The 23,218-nt window shown below is 45.7% G+C and overlaps 2 protein-coding genes across 2 annotated transcripts; both read right to left on the bottom strand.

Annotated features, from left to right (window-relative positions):
- Positions 1 to 2,872: 2,872 nt before the first annotated feature.
- LOC147099735 (ferritin heavy chain, oocyte isoform-like) lies at positions 2,873 to 5,686 on the bottom strand. The gene is made up of 4 exons (XM_085969108.1): positions 5,520 to 5,686; positions 4,057 to 4,203; positions 3,536 to 3,661; positions 2,873 to 3,185 (listed from the first exon to the last, which is right to left on the bottom strand). The coding sequence occupies exons 1-4, from the start codon at positions 5,619 to 5,621 to the stop codon at positions 3,033 to 3,035; spliced, it is 528 nt and encodes a 175-aa protein (XP_085825234.1). The 5' UTR covers positions 5,622 to 5,686; the 3' UTR covers positions 2,873 to 3,032.
- Positions 5,687 to 10,051: 4,365 nt separating this feature from the next.
- Positions 10,052 to 22,666, bottom strand: LOC147099734 (ferritin heavy chain B-like). Its single transcript, XM_085969225.1, has 5 exons — positions 22,642 to 22,666; positions 18,595 to 18,644; positions 17,321 to 17,467; positions 16,812 to 16,937; positions 10,052 to 10,306 (listed from the first exon to the last, which is right to left on the bottom strand). Exons 1-5 carry the CDS (start codon positions 22,664 to 22,666, stop codon positions 10,151 to 10,153), a joined length of 504 nt encoding a protein of 167 aa, XP_085825351.1. The 3' UTR covers positions 10,052 to 10,150.
- Between the last annotated feature and the right edge of the window lie 552 nt (positions 22,667 to 23,218).

The raw sequence follows: 23,218 nt of genomic DNA, 5'->3' as shown, positions 1-23,218 counted from the left end.
CGTGTCGCTGCGGGTATCAGATGGGGGGGGGGGGTTGGCGGCCTGCTGCGTCCCGGCTGGTGTCCAAGATGGCAGCGTCCATGATCCCCATGTGGCTGGAGTCGTCCAAGATGGCTGCTGTTGGGGTGGTTCTCACATGGCTGGGGAGGCCCAAGATGGCGGCCCGCACGGCCCACACGCGGCGCTGTTGGGGGCCCAAGATGGCGGCTCGCACGGCCCACACGCGCCGCTGCTGGCGTTCGGGGTGGCTTTGGCCCTGCAGACGTTGGCGTAGTGTCCCTTTTTCCCGCAGCCCGAGCAGGTCGCATTCTTCGCCGGGCAGCGTGCTCTGGGGTGTTTGGCCTGGCCACAGAAGTAGCATTTCTGGCCTTGGGATACTGCTGTCTGGCCTTGGGACACTGCTGCGGTAGTTGGGCCATTGTTGGGATGTGGCTGGGGTGGTACGGTGCTATGGGGCTGTCCTACCGTGTCCCAGGTTGTCGTTCCCCGCGGCGTCCACGGTGCAGAGGAGTAGGCATCCATGCCCCGGTAGGCTGCGTCCAGCGTTAGTGCGATTTCGGAGGCTTTGTTGAGGGTGAGGTCGCTCTGCTCCAGCAGTTGCTGTCGGGTGTAGTTGGACCTGTGGCCCGCTATGAAGGCATCCCGGATCAGTTCCTCCGTGTACTTAGCGGGCGTTACCGCCTTACACCCACAGGCCCGGCCAAGCACGGACAGTGCTTGGAGGTATTCCTCAGTCGATTCCCCAGGTTGTTGCTTGCGACTCCCCAGGAGGTGCCTGGCGTACACTTCGTTCACAGGGCGCGCGTACTGGGTCTTGAGGAGCTGGAGGGCGGCTGTGTACGAGGTCGCGTCCCGGATGACTGAGTACACTCGGTGGTTCACCTTGGAGATCAGGACAGACAGTTTGTCCGCATCCGTTACGACCGCAGTGGAGGCAGTCAGGAATGTCTCGAAGCACATGAGCCAGTGAGCAAACTTGGTGGAAGCGTCCGCTTCCCGACTGTCCAGGTCCAGCCATGCTGGTGTGAGGATCTTCTCCATTATAAAAAATCTAGTTAATAAAATTGACGCGCCATCAATTACTCAAAAGATTGAGGTTAAGCGAGTAACAATCAGGCTTTTATTAACTAGAGAATGAAGGTCTTGCCTCGAGTGGTCGACCCATCCAGAATACCAAGGGACTGAGAGGCAGTCACTTATATAGCTGGAATAGTGGGAGGAGTCAGCCGAGGCATGTACAGACCTGTACCTAGTGGAGTACACACACACATGCAGGCAGGTATAACAGTGGTTTACCACACCGGTATTGGGTTTCTACATTGATGGAACAGGCAGGTAGGGGGAAAGAGTTTCAGGAGAAGTATCTATTTAACTTGGGGGTTTTACTTTGTGCATTTAATGAAATACATTTACTCCTTCCAGAAGGATTATATTTTGTGGGACTACAGTTCCGCACGTATTCCTCATCCTTCAATACCTTACCCAAGACCATGAGTGTTGGCAGGTTAGTCAAACATGGTGGGGGAGGGGGAAGGAGAGTGGTCCCAGAACAAAGCCCAGTAGGGTACTCACAGTTTCCCAGTAAGATATTTTCAAATTCTCTACCCCAAAGGGCTGTGGATGCTGAACCATTAACTATATTCAAGGCTCAGATAGATTTTTAGATTGTAGTGGGATTAAGGGATATGGAGATCGGGCTGGAAAGTAGAGGTGAGATTGAAGATCAGCCATGATTTTATTGAATGGTGGAGCAGGCTCAAGGGCCGCATGGCCTACTCCTGCTTCTAATTATGTTATGTGGATAGCAAGCTGATATGGCAATTGTTGATTCTCCTCCACCACCACATCAATTGTAATCCCCTTATCATGAGTTCAGTGAGCTCCAACATTGCTGGTCTGTGCAGCAGTTATTTGTTTCTCTGCCCACAAAGCTGATCAGAAAAGCTATAGCGGCAGTGGTGAGTTTGTTAACGGAGTTACCCCCACTAATGACTGATGGGGATCTGTAGCAGTTTACTGAATACGAACTGCTCTTCCCCAGGGAAAATATAATTCTTAGAGAATGCTAAACCAGAGCTTTCTCTTCATTGGACTGAAATGACAGAACACAGTCACAGGAAAACTTCCTTGTGTTTATTATAACTTGTATTTCATTGTAGTGACTAAATAATAACTCTCTTCAAGCTCTCAAGGGCAGGGGGAATATTCATCGCCATGGCAACAAATACTTCTATTTAACTGCCGAGACCCCAAGCTCTGGAATTCCCTCCCTAAACACCTCTTCCTCCTGTAAGACTCTAAAAACCTACTTCTGACAAAGCTTCAGGGGTCCCTGGTCCCATTAGCTCATTTGGCTGAACACACCTTGGTACATTTAGCTGTTGTATTACAGTTCCAAGAAATACAAAAAAAATTAAAAATTACCCCTGCAAAAAAAAAAAAAAAAAAATAGAACTGTGGTCATTGGTGGAAGGGTCAAGAACCAGAGGACACAGATTTAAGGTGATTGGCAGAAGGCCCAAAGGCGACAGGAGGAAAAACTGAACGCAGCGAGTGGTTAGGATCTGGAATGCACTGCCCGAGAGGGTGGTGGAGGTAGGCTCAATCTGTTTCCAAAAGGGAACTAGACAAGTACCTGAAGGAAAAAATGGCAAGGCTCCACAGAAAAGGGCAGGGTGTGGTACTAGCCGAAGTGCTCCTGCAGAGAGCCGGCATAGGCTCAACGGGCCGAATGGCCTCCTGTGCTGTAACCATTCTATGACCAAATCCCATGACAACACTGCTGCACAGCCCAGTGTAATACTGGAAAATGTAACCAAGTTATGCTAACTGGAACAAAAACCACTAAAACTTACAAGCAGACAAAATCCAGTCCAATATAGAACAGTTTATTTACAGTTAGTGACATTTCACATTAAGAGCCCAGGTCTCAGCTCTTGCACAAAGTCACAAGCCATCATTCCCTACAGGACAGGAGTCTCACACACAATTATAAATACAAGTACTAAACACAATAGGCTTCATCCCTGCAGTCACTCTTCCCCCAGGGTGTGCTTGTCAAACAGGTACTCTCCCATGCCATTCTCAGCGGCTCCCAGTCTCTTCAAGTTGGTGATGTGATCGCCAAGCTTCTTGATCATCTTCACTTGCTCATCCAAGTAGTGGGTCTCCAGGAAGTCACACAACTGGAAAAAAAGAGGGAAACTAGTTATGTCCAGCAGCAGATTTCAAGGAACATCCTAGCTTCCCCCTCGAGAGTTTAATCCACTTGGACTGCAGGATGTTCTAGTGGTGCAATTGAGATTAATGGAATTACTGCATCATTAGATTAAACTTCCTGCACAATAGGGGCATAGATCCTAGAATCACTGGGACACATTTACTAGTCAATGTCCACAGTAGGCCAACCTCCCACCACTTAAAAACCTAAAAAAGGCACCAACACAGCTATTGGGTGTGAAGATCTTTTGAATAGGCTCAAGGTTCCACCACCTCCAACTTAACATATGCCCACATTACAGCATCAAGAACTTACATGAGGGTCAGTCCTCTCAGTGGAGAGTTTGTGCAGATCCAGCAGACTCTGGTTGACATTCTTCTCCAGCTGCAGAGCTCTCTGCATCGCCTCCAGACCATTGCGCCACTCATCCTGCTCTGGTTTCTGGAAAGGGAAATTCAGACAGTTCACTGTACAATGGAATAAACAAACAAGTATTGAAGGAAATTAGGCATGCAAATATCTAATGTTACCATGAACCAATGTGTTAGAAGAAAAAAGAGAGCTACGGCATTAAGCCAGCACAACTACTGGAGTCAAATAACAGATGTATTGAAGGGGAAGCTAGATAAGTACTAGGGAGACGTGTATAGAAGGATATGCAGATAGGGTTAGATGAAGCACGGTGGGAGGTGGTTCGTGCAGGATACACTCCGTCATGGACCCACTTGGCCAAATGGCCTGTTTGTTATAAATTGGAACAAATTGCTTTAGAAAGTATTTGAAACAATCAGGCTACGGGGACCCAGACCGAAGGTCACTTGTTTATTGAGCCAAACCTTGATGTCCGCCAAGATGATTCGGCCTCCACGCCGATTCTGGAATTTCATCAGTTTCTCCGCGTGCTCCCGTTCCTCACGTGACTGCTCCTTGAAGAACTCGGCAAAGTGACGCAGGGCAACGTCATCCCGGTCAAAGTAGAAGGACTGGAGAGATCAGAAAAGTAGTTGGGTATCCCATGGCAGATCCATCATGTGTATTGTACATAAAGCCAACCTGGATTATGCTTTCTTGCAAATGGTTCAAGTCTCACTGAACTCGTTGTACATGAAAACTAGCACAGGCCTACTTACTTCACTAACCTGGTAGAGAGTGGACAATCTGACCCCTAGCAATAGGGGAACTGGCCAATGGAAATGGCAAAAGAACCAGAGGCTACATGAGGAAACTCAAGTGCATGCACTGCCTGAAAGGGTGGTGGGAGCAGATTAAATAGTAACTTGCAAATATTGGCCCAGATCTATTGCCAAGGGGCACTAGAAACAAACCCATTAAAGTAGAGTCTAGTCACAGTACACAATTCATGTAGTACATCAAAGAGGAGAAACTGGTCTGAATCTTACTGGCTACATTCATCCCATGGAACTAAAATTACCACAAGCAGCATTAATTTGGCACCTTCAACACTAATCAAGGCATTTCACAGGAGAACCAATACCAAGGAATAAAGGTTCATAAACCTTCAGAATTTGAAGTGCTTGGTCAAGGTCAAGAAGTAGGAAAGCAGAGTTAAGGGAGAGTTCCCGAGTAGGGTCAAAGTGGCTGACGGATTTACCACCAGTACGGCAAAGGGAGTTAGCGAAAAGACAGAAGGGCACAAACTGAGAGTTAAAACTAGGAGGTTAAGAATATTAGGAACCGGAGTGGGCCACTCGAGCCTGCTCCACCATTCAATTTGATCATGGCTGACCTGTAGCTTTACTCCATCCCCCTTGAGGCACTTACCCAAGAAAAGCATCTGTCTTGAAAGCTCCAATTGTCCCAGCATCCACAGCTGGGGGGAAAAGCAGGTAAAGAAAGTGTTCCAGATCTCCACCACCCTTGTGTGTGTGAAAAAGTGCCTCCTGACTTCCCTCCGAAATGGGCTACTTCTAATTTGAAGATTACATCCCCTCATTTGCAAAAGCAAGGTAGGGAAAGGCCATGGAGTGAATTAGAAGTGAGGATAAGAATTCTGAATGCCACACATTGAATGCAGAGTATTACAAATATAAACTTCAACAACATGCTCACAAGAGCCCAACAAAGAGTCATTAAGATACTCAGAATATGGTTCAGTTACTGCAAGGACCAGAGAGGCAGTTTGTTAATGGACACACAAAATGATAAATTGCATTATATTATACCTTTAAAAATGAATTTACTGTGCATAGATTGAGGGGTGGGCTAGATACAGCACAGAATTTAGTAAAGTCACATTACATAGACTCCATTGTGAAGTGGTCAGAAATACAAGACTCACCATGGAGAGATAAACATAGGAGGAATAGAGCTCCATGTTGATCTGCTTGTTGACAGCATCCTCACAGTCCTTGTGGTAGTTCTGACACACTTGAGAAGCCATCCTAATTATTATTATTTATTGCTAAATCTAAACTTTGTTGAAGTAAGAAGCTGGGATTTAACCAACCCCCCGAACTCCTAGTATTTATACTGCTGGATAATCCAGGGCGTGGCCGCCTAGGTGATGAGTGACATTCCTCAATACCCAATCAGAAGTGGCAGCCTCTCTCTCAGAGCACCAATCAAGTAAAGGGAGGAGGGGGAGATGACACCCAGAGCCAATCATGACTTTGAAAAATGAGTGTCATTGGCTGACAAGGCAATAAGGATCCCAAAGGAAGGGGACACTAGCGTAGTGGTAAATTTAGTGAACTAATTAATCCGGAGATTTGACTGATGATCTGAGTTCAAATCCATCCACGGCTGTTGGGGAATTTAAATTTATAGAAAAAAAAATAAGGATCCCAATCGCCCTGACTTTCCTCAAACACAGTTCGAATATCTGGAATCACAGGCTTATCTTTAGGCTAATCAATTGGGACGATTAAATCATCAATCAGAAACATTTAAACCATAAGTGCCCCCCTTTTTAAAGGGGCACAAACAATAAGTTCCAAATTATGACAAAACTGACATAAAAACTTTAAAAATTATAATTGAGTTCCCTGGATCCACTCTGCACTCCAGTCCCTCTGGTGCCCACCGGTTAGGGAAAGCCTCAAAGGGAACCGTCAGACACTGCGTGCTCCCTCTTCAGGGACACCCAGGCATTGGTTGTAGCCACGGAAGAGAGGTGGGCAGCCGGAGCGAACACCCCCCCCGCATCGACCGCGCTCTGCCTGGACCAGTTGAGGGCCACCTTGCCCAGGTTAATTGAATCCTCCGTTGTTTGCGAGTCAGTGTCTTTTGAATAGTTCTGCGTGGTTCAGTGGGTTGGTCATTTTCAGGTATCTGCGGGTTTGAGGGAACATCCAAACTGATCAGTGAGTCTGCAAAGCGGGTCAGGAGAATGGAAAGTGCATGTGATGAATGTGACAAACACAAGTGCTCAGAAGTAAGAGAGGAAATAGCAGAGGCTCTGACCATCATTTTCCAATCTTCTCTGGCTTCAGGTGTGGTGCCAGAGGACTGGAGGACTGCTAACGTGGTACCGTTGTTTAAAAAGGGAGAAAGGGATAGGCCGAATAATTACAGGCCAGTCAGCCTAACCTCGGTGGTGGGAAAATTATTGGAAACATTTCTGAGCGACAGGATAAATCTTCATTTAGAAAGACACAGATTAATCAGTGACAGTCAGCATGGATTTGTTAAGGGAAGGTCGTGTCTGACGAACTTGATTGAATTTTTTGAGGAGGTAACCAGGAGGGTGAATGAGGGTAGTGCATTTGATGCAATATAAATGGATTTTAGCAAGGTTTTTGATAATGTCCTGCAAGGCAGACTGGTCACGAAAGTTAAAGCCCATGGGATCCAAGGCAAAGTGGCAAGTTGGATCCAGAATTGGCTCAGAGGCAGGAAACAAAGGGTAATGGTCGAAGGGTGTTTCTGTGACTGGAAGGCTGTTTCCAGTGGGGTTCCGCAGGGCTCAGTAATGGGTCCTTTGCTTTTTGTGGTATATATCAATGATTTAGACTTGAATGTAGGAAGTATGATTAAGAAGGTTGCAGATGATACAAAAATTGGCTGTGTGGTTGATAATGAAGAAAGCTGAAGACTGCAGGAAGATATCAATGGACTGGTCAGGTGGGCAGAACAGTGGCAAATGGAATTCAATCTGGAGAAGTGTGAGGTCATGCATTTGTGGAGGGCTAACAAGGCAAGGGTTAAATGGTAGGACACAGAGAAGTGCAGAAGATCAGAGGGACCTTGGAGTGCATGTCCACAGATCTCTGAAGTTAGCTGGACAGGTAGATAAGTTGGTTAAGAAGGCATACGGGATACTTGCTTTATTAGCCGAGGCATAGAATATAAGAGCAGGGAGGTTATGCTTGAACTGTATAAAACACTGGTTAGGCCACAGCTAGAGTACTGCGTGCAGTTCTGGTCACCACATTACAGGAAGGATGTGATTGCACTGGAGAGGGTACAGAGGAGATTTACGAGGATGTTGCCTGGGCTGGGGAATTTTAGCTATGAGGAAAGATTGGATAGGCTGGGTTGTCCTATTTATCCCTCAAATAAAAACAGAAAATGCCGGAGACACTCGGCAGGTCAGGCAGCGTCTGTGAAGAGAGAAACAGAGTCAACGTTTCAGGTCGATGACCTTTCGTCAGAACTGGAAAAAAGCCGGAAATGGAACAGATTCTTAAGCAAGTGAAGAGGCTGGGAATGGGGGGAGGGAGGAAAGAACAAAAGGGACGGTCTGTGATAGGATGGAAGGCAGGAGAGATTAAGAGACATTGAGAGATATTCAAGGCAAAGGGAGATGGTAATGGGACAGGTTAAGAAACAAAGGATGGCTCTAGATGAAGTGTAAATTGTGCTTTCTTTTAATATTAATCCCTCAACCAACATAACAAAAACAGATGATCCAGTCATTATCACATTGTTGTTTGTGGGAGCTTGCTGTGTGCAAATTGGCTGCTATGCTTCGTACATTACAACAGTGACTACACTTCAAAAAGTACTTCATGGGCTGTCAAGTGCTTTGAGACATCCGGTGGTCGTGAAAGGCGCTTTAGAAATTCAAGTCTTTCTTTTCCCTAGTCTCATTCTTTTGTATTTTCCCACATTATATGCCATTTTCCACCCACCTATCCCGATCCCTTTGTATTTGTAGGTCCGCCTCACCCCCATTATTAGATTCATGCCAGCTTTAAATGATGGTTAACTGCGTATGTGTGTTTTTGTAATGTTTTAAATATTACCTTTTGCACGAGTACATTCCATGTATTTGACATGTACTGGGGTAAGTCTGGTCTATCCGCCAGGGAAAGGATGTTTGAGTTAAGCTGACGGGATTGGGGGGATTGCAGGAAGAGAGAGGCAATCACTGGGTGTACTCTTTTTGAGCAACCCATAAACAAACAGACTGTAACTAAACTCAAAACAATAAGTGAAACTTAACAAATTAAATTGAAATTTGGTTGCCGGGGGGGGGGGGTGACGATGCACTCCAGTCCCCGCGGCGCCCACTGGTCGCAGGAGGCCTCAAGCATGCCGGGGACACTACGTGCTCCATCTCCAGGGCCACCTGGGCACGAACAAGAGACAGGCAGTCGGGCCGAACGACCCCCTGCTGTCTGGACCCAGTTGCTGGCAATCACTGTGTGTAGTGCTGGTTGTGTAGATATTGTCCCACTTGTGAGAAGAGACTATCTGGTATGGACTTGTTTCAGTGATTAATCTCTCGATGTTTGACTGTCCAGGAGGAAAGTACAAATGCAAAGAGGCGAGGAGACTGTTGAATCTTCTCTGGTGGAACAGGAAGTCCAGTAAATCATTGAGATGAGAGTTACTGGCGTTTCCCTAAATCTGGCGAGGGAAGGACAGTGCTGGGATTCCGTGGATGCCTCGTGCTCCCGCTAGGATCAAAACACTGTGGGATCAACAGCAAAGAACAGGCTAAGAAAGTGCATCAAAGGTGGAATACTATTGAATTAAAGATGAAGTAAGGAAAAGTGGGACTAGTGGACTGACACGTGTTCATGTGATACAGGCATGTTGAGAATAACCTTGGATTTTCACCCAAGGTAGGTCAAAACTCAAAGCTCTAACACTGTGACCAAGTCTCTAATTGGTTATCCTGCAGTTACCTTGCTCTATTCTCCAACTCTCCATTAGGCTTAGAAGTGGCAGCTTTGGCAGTTGGAACCTAGTCCAGTGTGGTTCTAGGCCAATAGGACTCCATGAAGAGAGTATTCATCTCCCCCCCACCCCCACAAATTTTCTTCAAGAAAGGAATCGCATAAAGGCCAGTTGGAACTCCGATTTGAATTAGGACAATGCCGCTAGACTAGATTGGGTGTTTAAACAAATTGTCTGCAACTTAAAACATCAAATGAAACTTAATTAAAATTTGGTTGTTGGGCGTGATGGTGCACTCCAGTCCCTACCGGTCATGGAAGGGCTCGAGCGCGCTGGCAGACACCGCGTGCTCCATCTCCAGGGAGAACCGGGCACAAATATGGCCACAGAAGAGAGGAAGGCAGGTGAGCCGAAGAACTCCCTCGACCGCCCGCTGCTTGGACCAGTTAATGGCCTTTTTGGGAAGGCCCAGGAATAGTCCTACGAGGAGGTGCTCCAATCTGCCTGCTCCCTCCGCACCGGGTGACCGAAGATCAAGAGCGTGGGACTGAAGTGCAGCCAAAAATTGAGCAGCCCCTTCAAATAATGAAAGAGGGGCTGCAACCTCTCGCATTCTGTGTAAACACAGCCCAGTGTAGCTCTTGTCTGAAGACAACCAAATGTTAATCATAAAATAAGCAACCACTCAAATTTACAAGGAGACAAAATCCAGTCCAATGTTGAACAGTTTATTTATACTTAGTGACAGTCTCACAGCTCTTTGTACAAAGTCACACAACCCATCCCTGAAGGACAGGGTCTCCCCCACAATTATACAAACACAAGTACTGAACACAATAAGCTTCAGTCACTCTCCCCCAGGCTGTGCTTGTCAAACAGGTACTCTCCCATGCCATTCTCAGGGGCTCCCAGTCTCTTCAAGTTGGTGATGTGATCTCCAAGCTTCTTGATCATCTTCACTTGCTCATCCAAGTAGTGGGTCTCCAGGAAGTCACACAACTGAAAGAAAGAAACAAAGTGAAACTAGTTATGGCCAGTAGCAGATATCAAGGAACATGATCTCCCCCCCAACCACTCCCCCAACCCTAGAGTTGGGATTTTAATCCTCTTGGACTGGAGGATAGTCAAGTGGTGTAATTGAGATGATGTAAATTTGCTCCAATGAACCAGTAATTCCTGTACAATAGATGCGAAGAACACCAACAGCTTTATTCTCAATGTCCACATTATGCCAACTGTCCAGTCCTCTCCCCAACCCACTTAAGGACCCAGGAGAGACACCAACACAAAACGATTGGGCATGGGGAATATTGAATAGGCTCAAGGACAGCAAGGTTCCACCACCTCCAACACACCCAACAACCCACATTAAGAACTTACATGAGGGTCGGTGTGCCCAGTGGAGAGTTTGTGCAGATCCAGCAGACTCTGGTTGACATTCTTCTCCATCTGTAGAGCTCTCTGCATCGCCTCCAGACCATTGCTCCACTCAGCCTGCTCTGGTTTCTGAAGGGGAAAGTCACAGTTCACTTACAATGAATTAAACAAAAATACACAAGACAGCACAAGGAAAACAGGGGTGAAATGCAGCCAGAATTCCATGTTACCATGAACCAATGTGTCACAGGAATATAGAATTACTGCATTAAGCCACCAGAACCATGGAATCAAATTGGAACCAATTGCTTTAGAAAGTATTGGAAACAAGGGGATCCCAACAGAAGGCCACTCATTTATTGAATCCAACCTTGATGTCCTCCAAGATGATTCGGCCTCCACGCCGATTCTGGAATTTCATCAATTTCTCAGCATCCTCGTGTTTCTCATGTGACTGCTCCTTGAGGAACTCGGCAAAGTGACGCAGGGCAACATCATCCCGGTCAAAGTAATAGGACTGTGGAGAGAATTTTAAACATCTTCATCAGACCTAGATCTTCAAATACAATGCAAGATTATTATGTTTATCTAGTTAGAGAGTTCTTAATCTTGCAAAAAGAGATAGATATAAAAAAAGATAGGAGCAGTAGTAGGCCATTCGGCCCCTCGAGCATGTTCCGCCATTTAATGAGATCATGGCTGATCATCCAAATTCAGTACCCTGTCCCTGCTTTCTCCCCATATCCCTTAAGCCTCAAGATGCCATTGGTTAACTAGCAAAATACAATTCACTTATCTGAACATGTTGGACAGCTTCTCCTCCCAATAAAAAAACCAGGATGAAAGATTCAACGAGCAAAAAACACAAACTATAAACTAATGTTGAGGATTATATTTCATGTCCAGTCAAACTAAACTCTACTGCTGGGTAAGTAGCACCTCCTCTACTTCCTGTCAGTCATTCAGATGAGATGTTAAACAGAGGCCCTGTCTGTCCTCAGGTGGATGTGAAAGATCTCAAGGCACTACTTCAGAGAACAGGGGAGTTCTCTCCAGTTTCCCAGGACAATATTTATCCCTCAAACAACACCACTAAAACAGATGATCTGATCATTCTCATTGTTTGTGGGAGCTTACTGTGCACAAATTGGCTGCTCCATTTCCCACATAACAGGTGGCTACAAAGCACTTTGGGAGGTAGTCAAAAGGCACTATATAAATGCTTATTTTTCCAAATCTAAACTAACATTGGGCATGGAAGGAGAAACTTCCTCAATTCCAGTAGTTTTACACTACAATGTAGTGCAAAAGATCTAGGCTCAGTGAACAAGGCTTCAACACCAGGATTCCCAGGACTTCACTTCCAGTTAAAGAGAAAGCTAGTGAGGACCTGCCAACATGTCACTCACTACAGTCACCCCACTGAAACTGAACTTTGTTTCATATCAACAAGCACCAACAGTCACTTGACTAGGTTTGTGTTCTTCTGTTACAAACTCAGGCAGCAGCTGAGCTAGTTCCATATATTAAACCTGGTCAACAGAGTGCAGCTGCTACAAGGAGCAAGCCATTAACTCAACAAGATCACCCTGAAGTACTCACTGCCCAAAGATTGCTTCCCCAGGTAAGGAAGTCAAGAGAAATATAGTTTAAAACCAGTTCATGGAACTGCAGAATTTCCAACTTTTCACAATACAGCAACAAGGCATACAAGACCCACCATGGAGAGATAAACATAGGAGGAATAGAGCTCCATGTTGATCTGCTTGTTGACAGCATCCTCACAGTCCTTGTGGTAGTTCTGACGCACTTGGGAGGCCATCTTCACTATTATCTGTTATACTATTACTGCTCACTATCACCTAGACAATTCAAGAACTGACTCTTTTTAACCCAAGCTCTTGTATTTATACTAGTGGGGCAGCCTGCATTCAAACAAGGAATGACATCACCAATGATGATTGACAATCGCTGAGAGCCAATCAGGAATCGTTCCTGAATCCAGGCACCAATTAACAAAGGAGAGGGGGTGTGGGGGAGGAGGGTGAGACCCAGGGCCAATCAGAGCTATGGAAAACCGGCAGGTTTGGGAGATCAGTCTCGGTGATGTCACTGCTTTTGGGGTCCTTGACCTTCTTCAAATCGGAAAGTCTCTCGTTGTTTGATGCTCTCATTTGAATTAAATGACAATTTGCTGCTTTCGAAAAGCTCAAGGTGCTGAGAATCATCCTTCGCTATCGATGTATTTTCCTACAATTGTTCCTTCGTCGTCGCTGGGTCAAAATCCTGGAACTCCCTCCCTAACAGCATTGTGGGAGTACCTTCACCGCTCGGACTGCAGCGGTTCAAGAAGGCGGCTCACCACCACCTTCTCCAGGGAGACTCGCGCCGGGCAATAAATTCTGGCCGTTGACAGCGACGCCCACATCCCATGAATTAATATTCAAAAAATGGAATAAATTGATTGGAAACACCTTTGTGTGTTATGGAACCTACACCAGAGTATTATTCATTCACATTTTCAGATTCTGTAGAACCGGGACCCATGAGGCTTGACTTTCCATTAAATATTTCTCCCCATCACACAATCCCTTCGGATGTAAAGACAGGAATTTCTCACAGAAAAACAGGGGTGTATTTTCTAGCCCGTCACTCGGGGAGCTGCTACCAGGGCTGTACTTCTTTGTCGTCAGACTGAAGGAAATGTATCGGCACGGAGCGGGGTGAACATCGACCTCATAGATTTTGTGAGATGCAAACAGTTACCATTAGTGCCGTTCTGACCTCAGTGCGGGGAGTGCTTGCAGCCGAACCGCACCCGAGTTCAACATGTTAAATTGGTATAGAACCTCGGTTAGACTACACTTGGAGTACGGTGCACGGTTCTGGTCTCCATAGATTCATAGAATAGTGCAGCACAGAAGGAGGCCATTCGGCCCATCGAGTCTGTCCCGGCTCGTTCAAAGAGCAATCCAGTTAGTCCCACTCCCCCGCTCTTTCCCCAGGAACCTGGAATTTTTTCTACTTCAAGTATTTATCCAATTCCCTTTTGAAGGCCACTGTTGAATCTGTATCCACCGCCCCATCAAGCAGCTCATTCCCAATCCTAACCACTCCTTGTGTAACAACGTTTTTCCTCCTGTCGCCTCTGGTTCTTTTGCGAATCATCTTAAATCTGTGTCCTCTGGTTATCGACCCTTCAGCCATTGGAAACAGTTTCTCTTTATTTACTCTATCGAAACCCTTCATGATTTTAAACACCTCTATCAAATCTCCCCTTAGCCTTCTCTGCTCTAAGGAGAATATTACAAAAAGGATATAGAGGCACTGGAGGAGGTGGAAATTTGATTTACAAGAATGACAGCAGAACTGAGAGGTTATATCGATCAGGAATGACTGAACAGGCTGGGGCTCTTTTCTCTAGAAATAAGAAGGCTGAAGGGTGACCTAATAGAGGTCTTTAAAATGATGAAGGTGTTTTGATAAGGTAGATGGAGAGAAAATGCTTTCACTTGTGGTCTTTTGTGGTTGCACAATTTATCTGCAGCTTAAGAAAATGTCAAATAAAGTTTATCAACATAAATTAAAGTAACATCAGCCAGGGATCAGTTGTCCCTCCTTTTGGTTGTACAATTTATCTGCAAATTTAAGGAAAACGTCGAATAAGGCTTATCAACTTAGATTAGAATGACATCGGCCGGGGTGACGATGCACTCCAGTCCCCGCGGCGCCCACCGGTCTCGGAAGGCCTCGAGCGTGCCGGCGGACACCGCGTGCTCCATCTCCAGGGCCACCCGGGCGCGAACATAGCCGCGGAACGGAGGCAGGCAATGCTTTCGCTTGTGGGGGAGTCCAGAACTCAGGGCCATAAGTATAAGATAGTCACTAATAAATCTAACAGGGGATTCAGGAGCAACTTCTTCAGTGGTGAGAATGTGGAACTCGCTACCACATAGGAGTAGTTGAGGCGAAGAGCAGAGATGCATTTAAGGTGAAGTTTGGTAAGAAAGGAATAGAAGAATATGCTGATCGGATTAGATGAAGAAGGGCGGGAGGAGGCTCGTGTGGAGTATAAACCCTGGCACGGAGCAGTCGGGCCGAATGGCCAGTTTCTGTGCTGTAAATTTGATGTAATTCTTAAAACACGGGCGCCTGTAAAGTTTTTCACAACGAGTGAGCTGAAGACTTTGTTTTGTCTGAAACATGAAGCCATCAAACCCGTCAGCACGCAAACCCATTCCGACTCGTAGAATTGCGGCTCATCGTCGTGTGAAATGTGGGGACTCAGATACCCCAGCAATGCCTCCGAGAGATGCAAAGACATCAACGTGGAATGGCTGAAGATGGCAATTTCATTGCACCCGCTGCAGTTCTCAGCTAAGTTCCTAAATTAGCTTGTAAACACTGGCGTGTTGTAGCTTCAGCATCAACGGTTGAATCCATTCCTGGGGGTGAAGGACACAAATGGAGATGCAGTAGGATTTGGAAAGGATGATTGCTATTTGGTGCGAACTGCACAATGGGCCTGAATACCAATCAATACATTTATGGAGGAGCTGCTGGTAGTGGGTTTATACATTGATGGAACAGACAGGGAGGGGGGGGGGGAAAAGAGTTTCAGGAGAAGTATCTATTTAACTTGGGGGGGTTGTACTTTGTTCATTTAATGAAATACATTTACTCCTTCCAGAAGGATTATATTTTGTGGGAATACAGTTCCACATGGATTCCTCATCCTTCACTACCTTACCCAAGACCATGAGTGTTGGCAGGCTGGTCAACACTCATGGTCTCGGGAGAGGGAGGAGAGGGGTCCCAGAACAAAGCCCAATAGGGTATTCACACTTTCCTAGTAAGATATCTTTGGAATTCTCTACCCCAGAGCACTGTGGATGCTGAATCATTGCCCTTCGTCTGCAACACAAGATTGAAGTATTTGCAAGAAATACATACAATTGAATGGAGATCTTTCAACCGGTGTCTGAATATCCAAGTTAAATATTGTAAAATTACAGCAGCAAAAAAAAAATTCATATGACTGTTCCCATTGGCAGAAGGTTCAAGAACCAGAGGCCACCAATTGAAGGTGATTGGCAGGAGGCCCAAAGGCAACCTGAGGAAAAACATTTTTATGCAGGGAGTGGTTAGGATCTAGAATGCACTACCCGCGGGTGGTGGAGGCTGATTCAATCGTGGCTTTCAAAAGGGAACTAGAAAATACCAGAAAGAAAAAAATTGCAGGACTACAGGAAGAAATGGTGGGGGAGTGGGATGAGCTGAAGTGCCCCTGCAGAGAGCCGGTACGGGCTCGACGGGCCGAATGGCCTCCTGTGCTATAACCATTCTATGACCGAATCCCATGACAACACTGCTGCACAGCCTAGTGTAATACGGGAAATGTCACCAAGTTATGCTAACCGGAACAAAAACTACTAAAATTTACAAAGAGTCAAAATCCAGTCCAATATTGAACAGTTTATTTACAGTTAGTGACATTTCACATTAAGAGCCCAGGTCTCAGCTCTTGTACAAAGTCACAAGCCATCATTCCCTACAGGACAGGAGTCTCACACACAATTATAAATACAAGTACTAAACACAATAGGCTTCATCCCTGCAGTCACTTCAGGTCACTCTTCCCCCAGGGTGTGCTTATCAAACAGGTACTCTCCCATGCCATTCTCAGGGGCTCCCAGTCTCTTCAAGTTGGTGATGTGATCGCCAAGCTTCTTGATCATCTTCACTTGCTCATCCAAGTAGTGGGTCTCCAGGAAGTCACACAACTGGAAAAAGAGGGAAACTAGTTATGTCCAGCAGCAGATTTCAAGGAACATCCTAGCTTCCCAGAGAGTTTAATCCTCTTGGACTGCAGGATAGTCTAGTGGTGCAATTGAGATTAATGGAATTACTGCATCATTAGATTAAACTTCCTGCACAATAGGGGCATAGATCCTAGAATCACTGGGACACATTTACTCGTCAATGTCCACAGTAGGCCAAGCTCCCACCAATCAAAAACCTAAAAAGCACTAACAAAGCTATTGGGCATAGAGATCTTTTGAATAGGCTCAAGGTTCCACCACCTCCAACTTAACAAAATGCCCACATTACAGCATCAAGAACTTACATGAGGGTCAGTCCTCTCAGTGGAGATTTTGTGCAGATCCAGCAGACTCTGGTTGACATTCTTCTCCAGCTGCAGAGCTCTCTGCATCGCCTCCAGACCATTGCTCCACTCATCCTGCTCTGGTTTCTGGAAAGGGAAATACAGACAGTTCACTGTACAATGGATTAAACAAACAAGTATTGAAGGAAATTAGGGGTGCAAACGTCTACTGTTACCATGAATCAATGTGTTAACAGAAAATAGAACTACTGCATTAAGCCAACACAACTCCCGGAGTCAAATAACAGATGTATTGAAGGGGAAGCTAGATATGTACTAGGGAGAGGTGTATAAAAGAATATGCAGATAGGGTTAGATGACACACGGTGGGAACTGGTTCGTGGAGTATAAACTCTGTCATGGACCGACTTGGCCAGTGTTATAAATTGGAACCAATTGCTTTGGAAAGTATTTGAAACAATCAGTCTAAGGGGTTCCAGACAGAAGGTCACTCGTTTATTGAGCCAAACCTTGATGTCCGCCAAGATGATTCGGCCTCCACGCCGATTCTGGAATTTCATCAGTTTCTCCGCGTGCTCCCGTTCCTCGTGTGACTGCTCCTTGAAGAACTCGGCAAAGTGACGCAGGGCAACATCATCCCGGTCAAAGTAATAGGACTATGGAGAGATCAGAAAAGTCGTTGTGTATCTCATAGCAGACCCATCATGGGTATTGTACATAAAGCCAACCTGGATTTCGCTTTCTTTCAAAGGGTTCAAGTCTCACTGAACTTGTTGTACATTAGCACAGGCCTACTTACTTCACTAACCTGGTAGAGTGGACAGTCTGACCCCTAGCAATAGGGAAACTGGCCAATGGAAATGGCAAAAAAGAGAGAGGCAACATGAGCAAACTCAAGTGCATGAACTGCCTGAAAGGGTGGTGGGAGCAGATTAAATAGTAACTTACAATTATTGGCCCAGAGCTATTGCCAAGGGGCATTAGAAGCAAACCCATTAAAGTCTAGTCACAGTGCACAGTTCATGTAGTACATCAAAGAGGAGACACTGGTCTGAGTCTTACTGGCTACATTCATCCCATGGAACTAAAATTACCACAAGCAGCATTAATTTGGTACCTTCAACACTAATCAAGGCATTTCAGAGGAGAACCAGATACCAAGGAATAAAAGGTTCATAAACCTTCAGAATTTGAAGTGCTTGGTCAAGGTCAAGAAGTAGGAAAGCAGAGGAGTTAAGGGAGAGTTCCCCTGAGTAGGGTCAAAGTGGCTGACGGATTTACCACCAGTACGGCAAAGGGAGTTAGCGAAAAGACAGAAGGGCAGTGAGACTTGAACCCTTTGAAAGAAAGCGAAATCCAGGTTGGCTATAAACTAGGAGATTAAGAATATTAGGAACAGGAGTTGGCCATTCAGCCACTCAAGCCAGCTCCACCATTCAATTTGATCATAGCTGACCTGTAGCTTTACTCCATCCCCCTCGAGACCCTTACCCAACAAAACCATCTGTCTTGAAAGCTCCAATTGTCCCAGCATCCACAGCTAGGGGGCGGGAGGAGAAAGCAGGTAAAGAAAGTGTTCCAGATTTCCACCACCCTTGTGAAAAAGTACCTCCTGACTTCCCTCCTAAATGGGCTACTTCTAATTTTAAGATTACATCCCCTCATTGCAAAAGCAAAAGTAGGGAAAGGCCATGGAGTGATTTAGAAGTGAGGATAACAATTCTGATTTACACACTTTGAATGCAGAGTGTATTCCAAATATAAACTTCAACACCACACTCACAAGAGCCCAGGAAAGAGAATCATTAACATACTCAGAATATGGTTCAGTTACTGCAAGGACCAGAGAGGCAGTTTTTTAATTAATGCACAAGATGATTAATTAATATAATGCAATTTTAGCTCTAAAAATGAATTTACTGTGCATAGATTGAGGGGTGGGCTAGATACAGCACAGAATTTAGTAAAGTAACATTACATAGACTCCACTATGAAGTGGTCAGAAATACAAGACTCACCATGGAGAGATAAACATAGGAGGAATAGAGCTCCATGTTGATCTGCTTGTTGACAGCATCCTCACAGTCCTTGTGGTAGTTCTGACGCACTTGAGAAGCCATCCTAATTATTATTATTATTTATTGCTAAATCTAAACTTTGTTGAAGTAAGAAGCTGGGATTTAACCAACCCCCCAAACTCCTAGTATTTATACTGCTGGATAATCCAGGGCGTGACCGCCTAGGTGATGAGTGACATTCCTCAATACCCAATCAGAAGTGGCAGCCTCTCTCTCAGAGCACCAATCAAGTAAAGGGAGGAGGGGGAGATGACACCCAGAGCCAATCATGACTTTGAAAAATGAGTGTCATTGGCTGACAAGGCAAGAAGGATCCCAAAGGAAGGGGACACTAGCGTAGTGGTAAATTTAGTGAACTAATTAATCCGGAGGATTTGACTGATGATCTGAGTTCAAATCCATCCACGGCTGTTGGGGAATTTAAATTTATAGAAAAAAAAATAAGGATCCCAATCGCCCTGACTTTCCTCAAACACAGTTCGAATATCTGGAATCACAGGCTTATCTTTAGGCTAATCAATTGGGACGATTAAATCATCAATCAGAAACATTTAAACCATAAGTGCCCCCCTTTTTAAAGGGGCACAAACAATAAGTTCCAAATTATGACAAAACTGACATAAAAACTTTAAAAATTATAATTGAGTTCCCTGGATCCACTCCGCACTCCAGTCCCTCTGGTGCCCACCGGTAAGGGAAAGCCTCAAAGGGAACCGTCAGACACTGCGTGCTCCCTCTTCAGGGACACCCAGGCATTGGTTGTAGCCACGGAAGAGAGGTGGGCAGCCGGAGCGAACACCCCCCCCGCATCGACCGCGCTCTGCCTGGACCAGTTGAGGGCCACCTTGCCCAGGTTAATTGAATCCTCCGTTGTTTGCGAGTCAGTGTCTTTTGAATAGTTCTGCGTGGTTCAGTGGGTTGGTCATTTTCAGGTATCTGCGGGTTTGAGGGAACATCCAAACTGATCAGTGAGTCTGCAAAGCGGGTCAGGAGAATGGAAAGTGCGTGTGATGAATGTGACAAACACAAGTGCTCAGAAGTAAGAGAGGAAATAGCAGAGGCTCTGACCATCATTTTCCAATCTTCTCTGGCTTCAGGTGTGGTGCCAGAGGACTGGAGGACTGCTAACGTGGTACCGTTGTTTAAAAAGGGAGAAAGGGATAGGCCGAATAATTACAGGCCAGTCAGCCTAACCTCAGTGGTGGGAAAATTATTGGAAACATTTCTGAGCGACAGGATAAATCTTCATTTAGAAAGACACGGATTAATCAGTGACAGTCAGCATGGATTTGTTAAGGGAAGGTCGTGTCTGACTAACTTGATTGAATTTTTTGAGGAGGTAACCAGGAGGGTGAATGAGCGTAGTGCATTTGATGCAATGTAAATGGATTTTAGCAAGGTTTTTGATAATGTCCTGCAAGGCAGACTGGTCACGAAAGTTAAAGCCCATGGGATCCAAGGCAAAGGGGCAAGTTGGATCCAGAATTGGCTCAGAGGCAGGAAACAAAGGGTAATGGTCGAAGGGTGTTTTTGTGACTGGAAGGCTGTTTCCAGTGGGGTTCCGCAGGGCTCAGTAATGGGTCCTTTGCTTTTTGTGGTATATATCAATGATTTAGACTTGGATGTAGGAAGTATGATTAAGAAGGTTGCAGATGATACAAAAATTGGCTGTGTGGTTGATAATGAAGAAAGCTGAAGACTGCAGGAAGATATCAATGGACTGGTCAGGTGGGCAGAACAGTGGCAAAAGGAATTCAATCTGGAGAAGTGTGAGGTCATGCATTTGTGGAGGGCTAACAAGGCAAGGGTTAAATGGTAGGACACAGAAGTGCAGAAGATCAGAGGGACCTTGGAGTGCATGTCCACAGATCCCTGAAGTTAGCTGGACAGGTAGATAAGTTGGTTAAGAAGGCATACGGGATACTTGCCTTTATTAGCCGAGGCATAGAATATAAGAGCAGGGAGGTTATGCTTGAAATGTATAAAACACTGGTTAGGCCGCAGCTAGAGTACTGCGTGCAGTCCTGGTCACCACATTACAGGAAGGATGTGATTGCACTGGAGAGGGTACAGAGGAGATTTACGAGGATGTTGCCTGGGCTGAAGAATTTTAGCTATGAGGAAAGATTGGATAGGCTGGGTTGTCCTATTTATCCCTCAAATAAAAACAGAAAATGCCGGAGACACTCGGCAGGTCAGGCAGCGTCTGTGAAGAGAGAAACAGAGTCAACGTTTCAGGTCGATGACCTTTCGTCAGAACTGGAAAAAAGCCGGAAATGGAACAGATTCTTAAGCAAGTGAAGAGGCTGGGAAAGGGGGGAGGGAGGGGAGGAAAGAACAAAAGGGACGGTCTGTGATAGGATGGAAGGCAGGAGAGATTAAGAGACATTGAGAGATATTCAAGGCAAAGGGAGATGGTAATGGGACAGGTTAAGAAACAAAGGATGGCTCTAGATGAAGTGTAAATTGTGCTTTCTTTTAAATATTAATCCCTCAACCAACATAACAAAAACAGATGATCCAGTCATTATCACATTGTTGTTTGTGGGAGCTTGCTGTGTGCAAATTGGCTGCTATGTTTCCTACATTACAACAGTGACTACACTTCAAAAAGTACTTCATTGGCTGTAAAGTGCTTTGAGACGTCCGGTGGTCGTAAAAGGCGCTATAGAAATTCAAGTCTTTCTTTTCCCTAGTCTCATTCTTTTGTATTTTCCCACATTAAATGCCATTTTCCACCCACCTATCCCGATCCCTTTGTATTTGTAGGTCCGCCTCACCCCCATTATTAGATTCATGCCAGCTTTAAATGATGGTTAACTGTGTATGTGTGTTTTTTGTAATGTTTTAAATATGACCTTTTGCACGAGTACATTCCATGTATTTGACATGTACTGGGGTAAGTCTGGTCTATCCGCCGGGGAAAGGATGTTTGAGTTAAGCTGACGGGATTGGGGGGATTGCAGGAAGAGAGAGGCAATCACTGTGTGTACTCTTTTTGAGCAACCCATAAACAAAGAGACTAACTAAACTCAAAACATTAAGTGAAACTTAACAAATTAAGTTGAAATTTGGTTGCTGGGTGATGAATCACTCCAGTCCCCACGGGGCCCACCGGTCGCAGGAGGCCTCGAGCGTGCCGGGTTCACCGCGTGCTCCATCTCCAAGGACACCCGGGCACGAACGTGGCCACGGAAGAGCGGCAGTCAGTCGGCCGAACGACCCTCTGCTGCCTGGACCCAGTTGCTGGCAATCACTGTGTGTAGTGTTGGTTGTGTAGACTTTGTCCCACTGATGTGAAGAGACTATCTGTTATAGACTTGTTTTAGCGATTAATCTCTCTTGATGTTTGACTGTCGAGAAGGAAAGTACAAATGGAAAGAGGCGAGGAGACTGGTGAATCTTCTCTGGTGGAACAGGAAGTCCAGTAAATCATTCTGAGATGAGAGTTACTGAGGTTTCCCTCAATCTGGTCAGGGAAGGACGGTGCTGGGGTTCCATGGATACCTTGTGTTCCTGTTTGGACCACAACACTGTGGGATCAACAGGAAGGAACAGGCTAAGAAAGCACATCAAAGGTCTAACACTATTGAATGAAAGATGAAGTAAGGAAAAGTGGGACTAGTGGACTGACACACGTGTTCATGTGATACAGGTATGTTGAGAATAACCTCAGATTTTCACCCAAGGTCAAAACTCAGATAAAGCTCTAACACTGTGACCACGTCTCTAATTGTTTATCCTATAGTTACCTTGCTCTATTCTCCAACTCTCCATTAGGCTTAGAAGTGGCAGCTTTAGCCGTAGGAACCTAGTGCAGTGTGGTTCTAAGCCAATGGGACTCCATGAAGAGAGTATTGTTCTTCACCCCCTCCCCACCAACAGAAATGATCTTCACCAAGAAAAGAATCCCATAAAGGCCAGTTGGAACTCCCAGATTTGAATTAGGACAATTCTACTAGACTAGATTGGGTGTTTAACCAAATTGTCTGCAACTTAAAACATCAAATGAAACTTAAAATTTGGTTGCTGGGGTCGATGATGCATTCCAGTCGCTGCGGAGCCTACCCGTCACAGAAGGGCTCGAGCATGCTGGCCGACACCGCGTGCACCATCTCCAGGGAGAACCAGGCGCAAACATGGCCACGGAAGACAGACAGGCAATCGGGCCGAACAACACTCAACCGCCCGCTGCTTGGACCAGTTAATGGCCTTTTTGGGAAGGCCCAGGAGCAGTCCTCCGAGAAGGTCCTCTCATCTGCCTGCTCCCTCCACACTGGGTGACCGAAGATCAGGAGCGTGGGACTGAAGTGCAACCCAAAATTGAGC

This window comes from Somniosus microcephalus, chromosome 28, assembly GCF_052327205.1.
Source record: "Somniosus microcephalus isolate GS21.2 chromosome 28, FLI_Smic_1.0, whole genome shotgun sequence".
NCBI lineage: Eukaryota > Metazoa > Chordata > Chondrichthyes > Squaliformes > Somniosidae > Somniosus > Somniosus microcephalus.
Note: the sequence above shows the minus strand (reverse complement) of the source record. Positions and strands in the feature narration are given on the sequence as shown.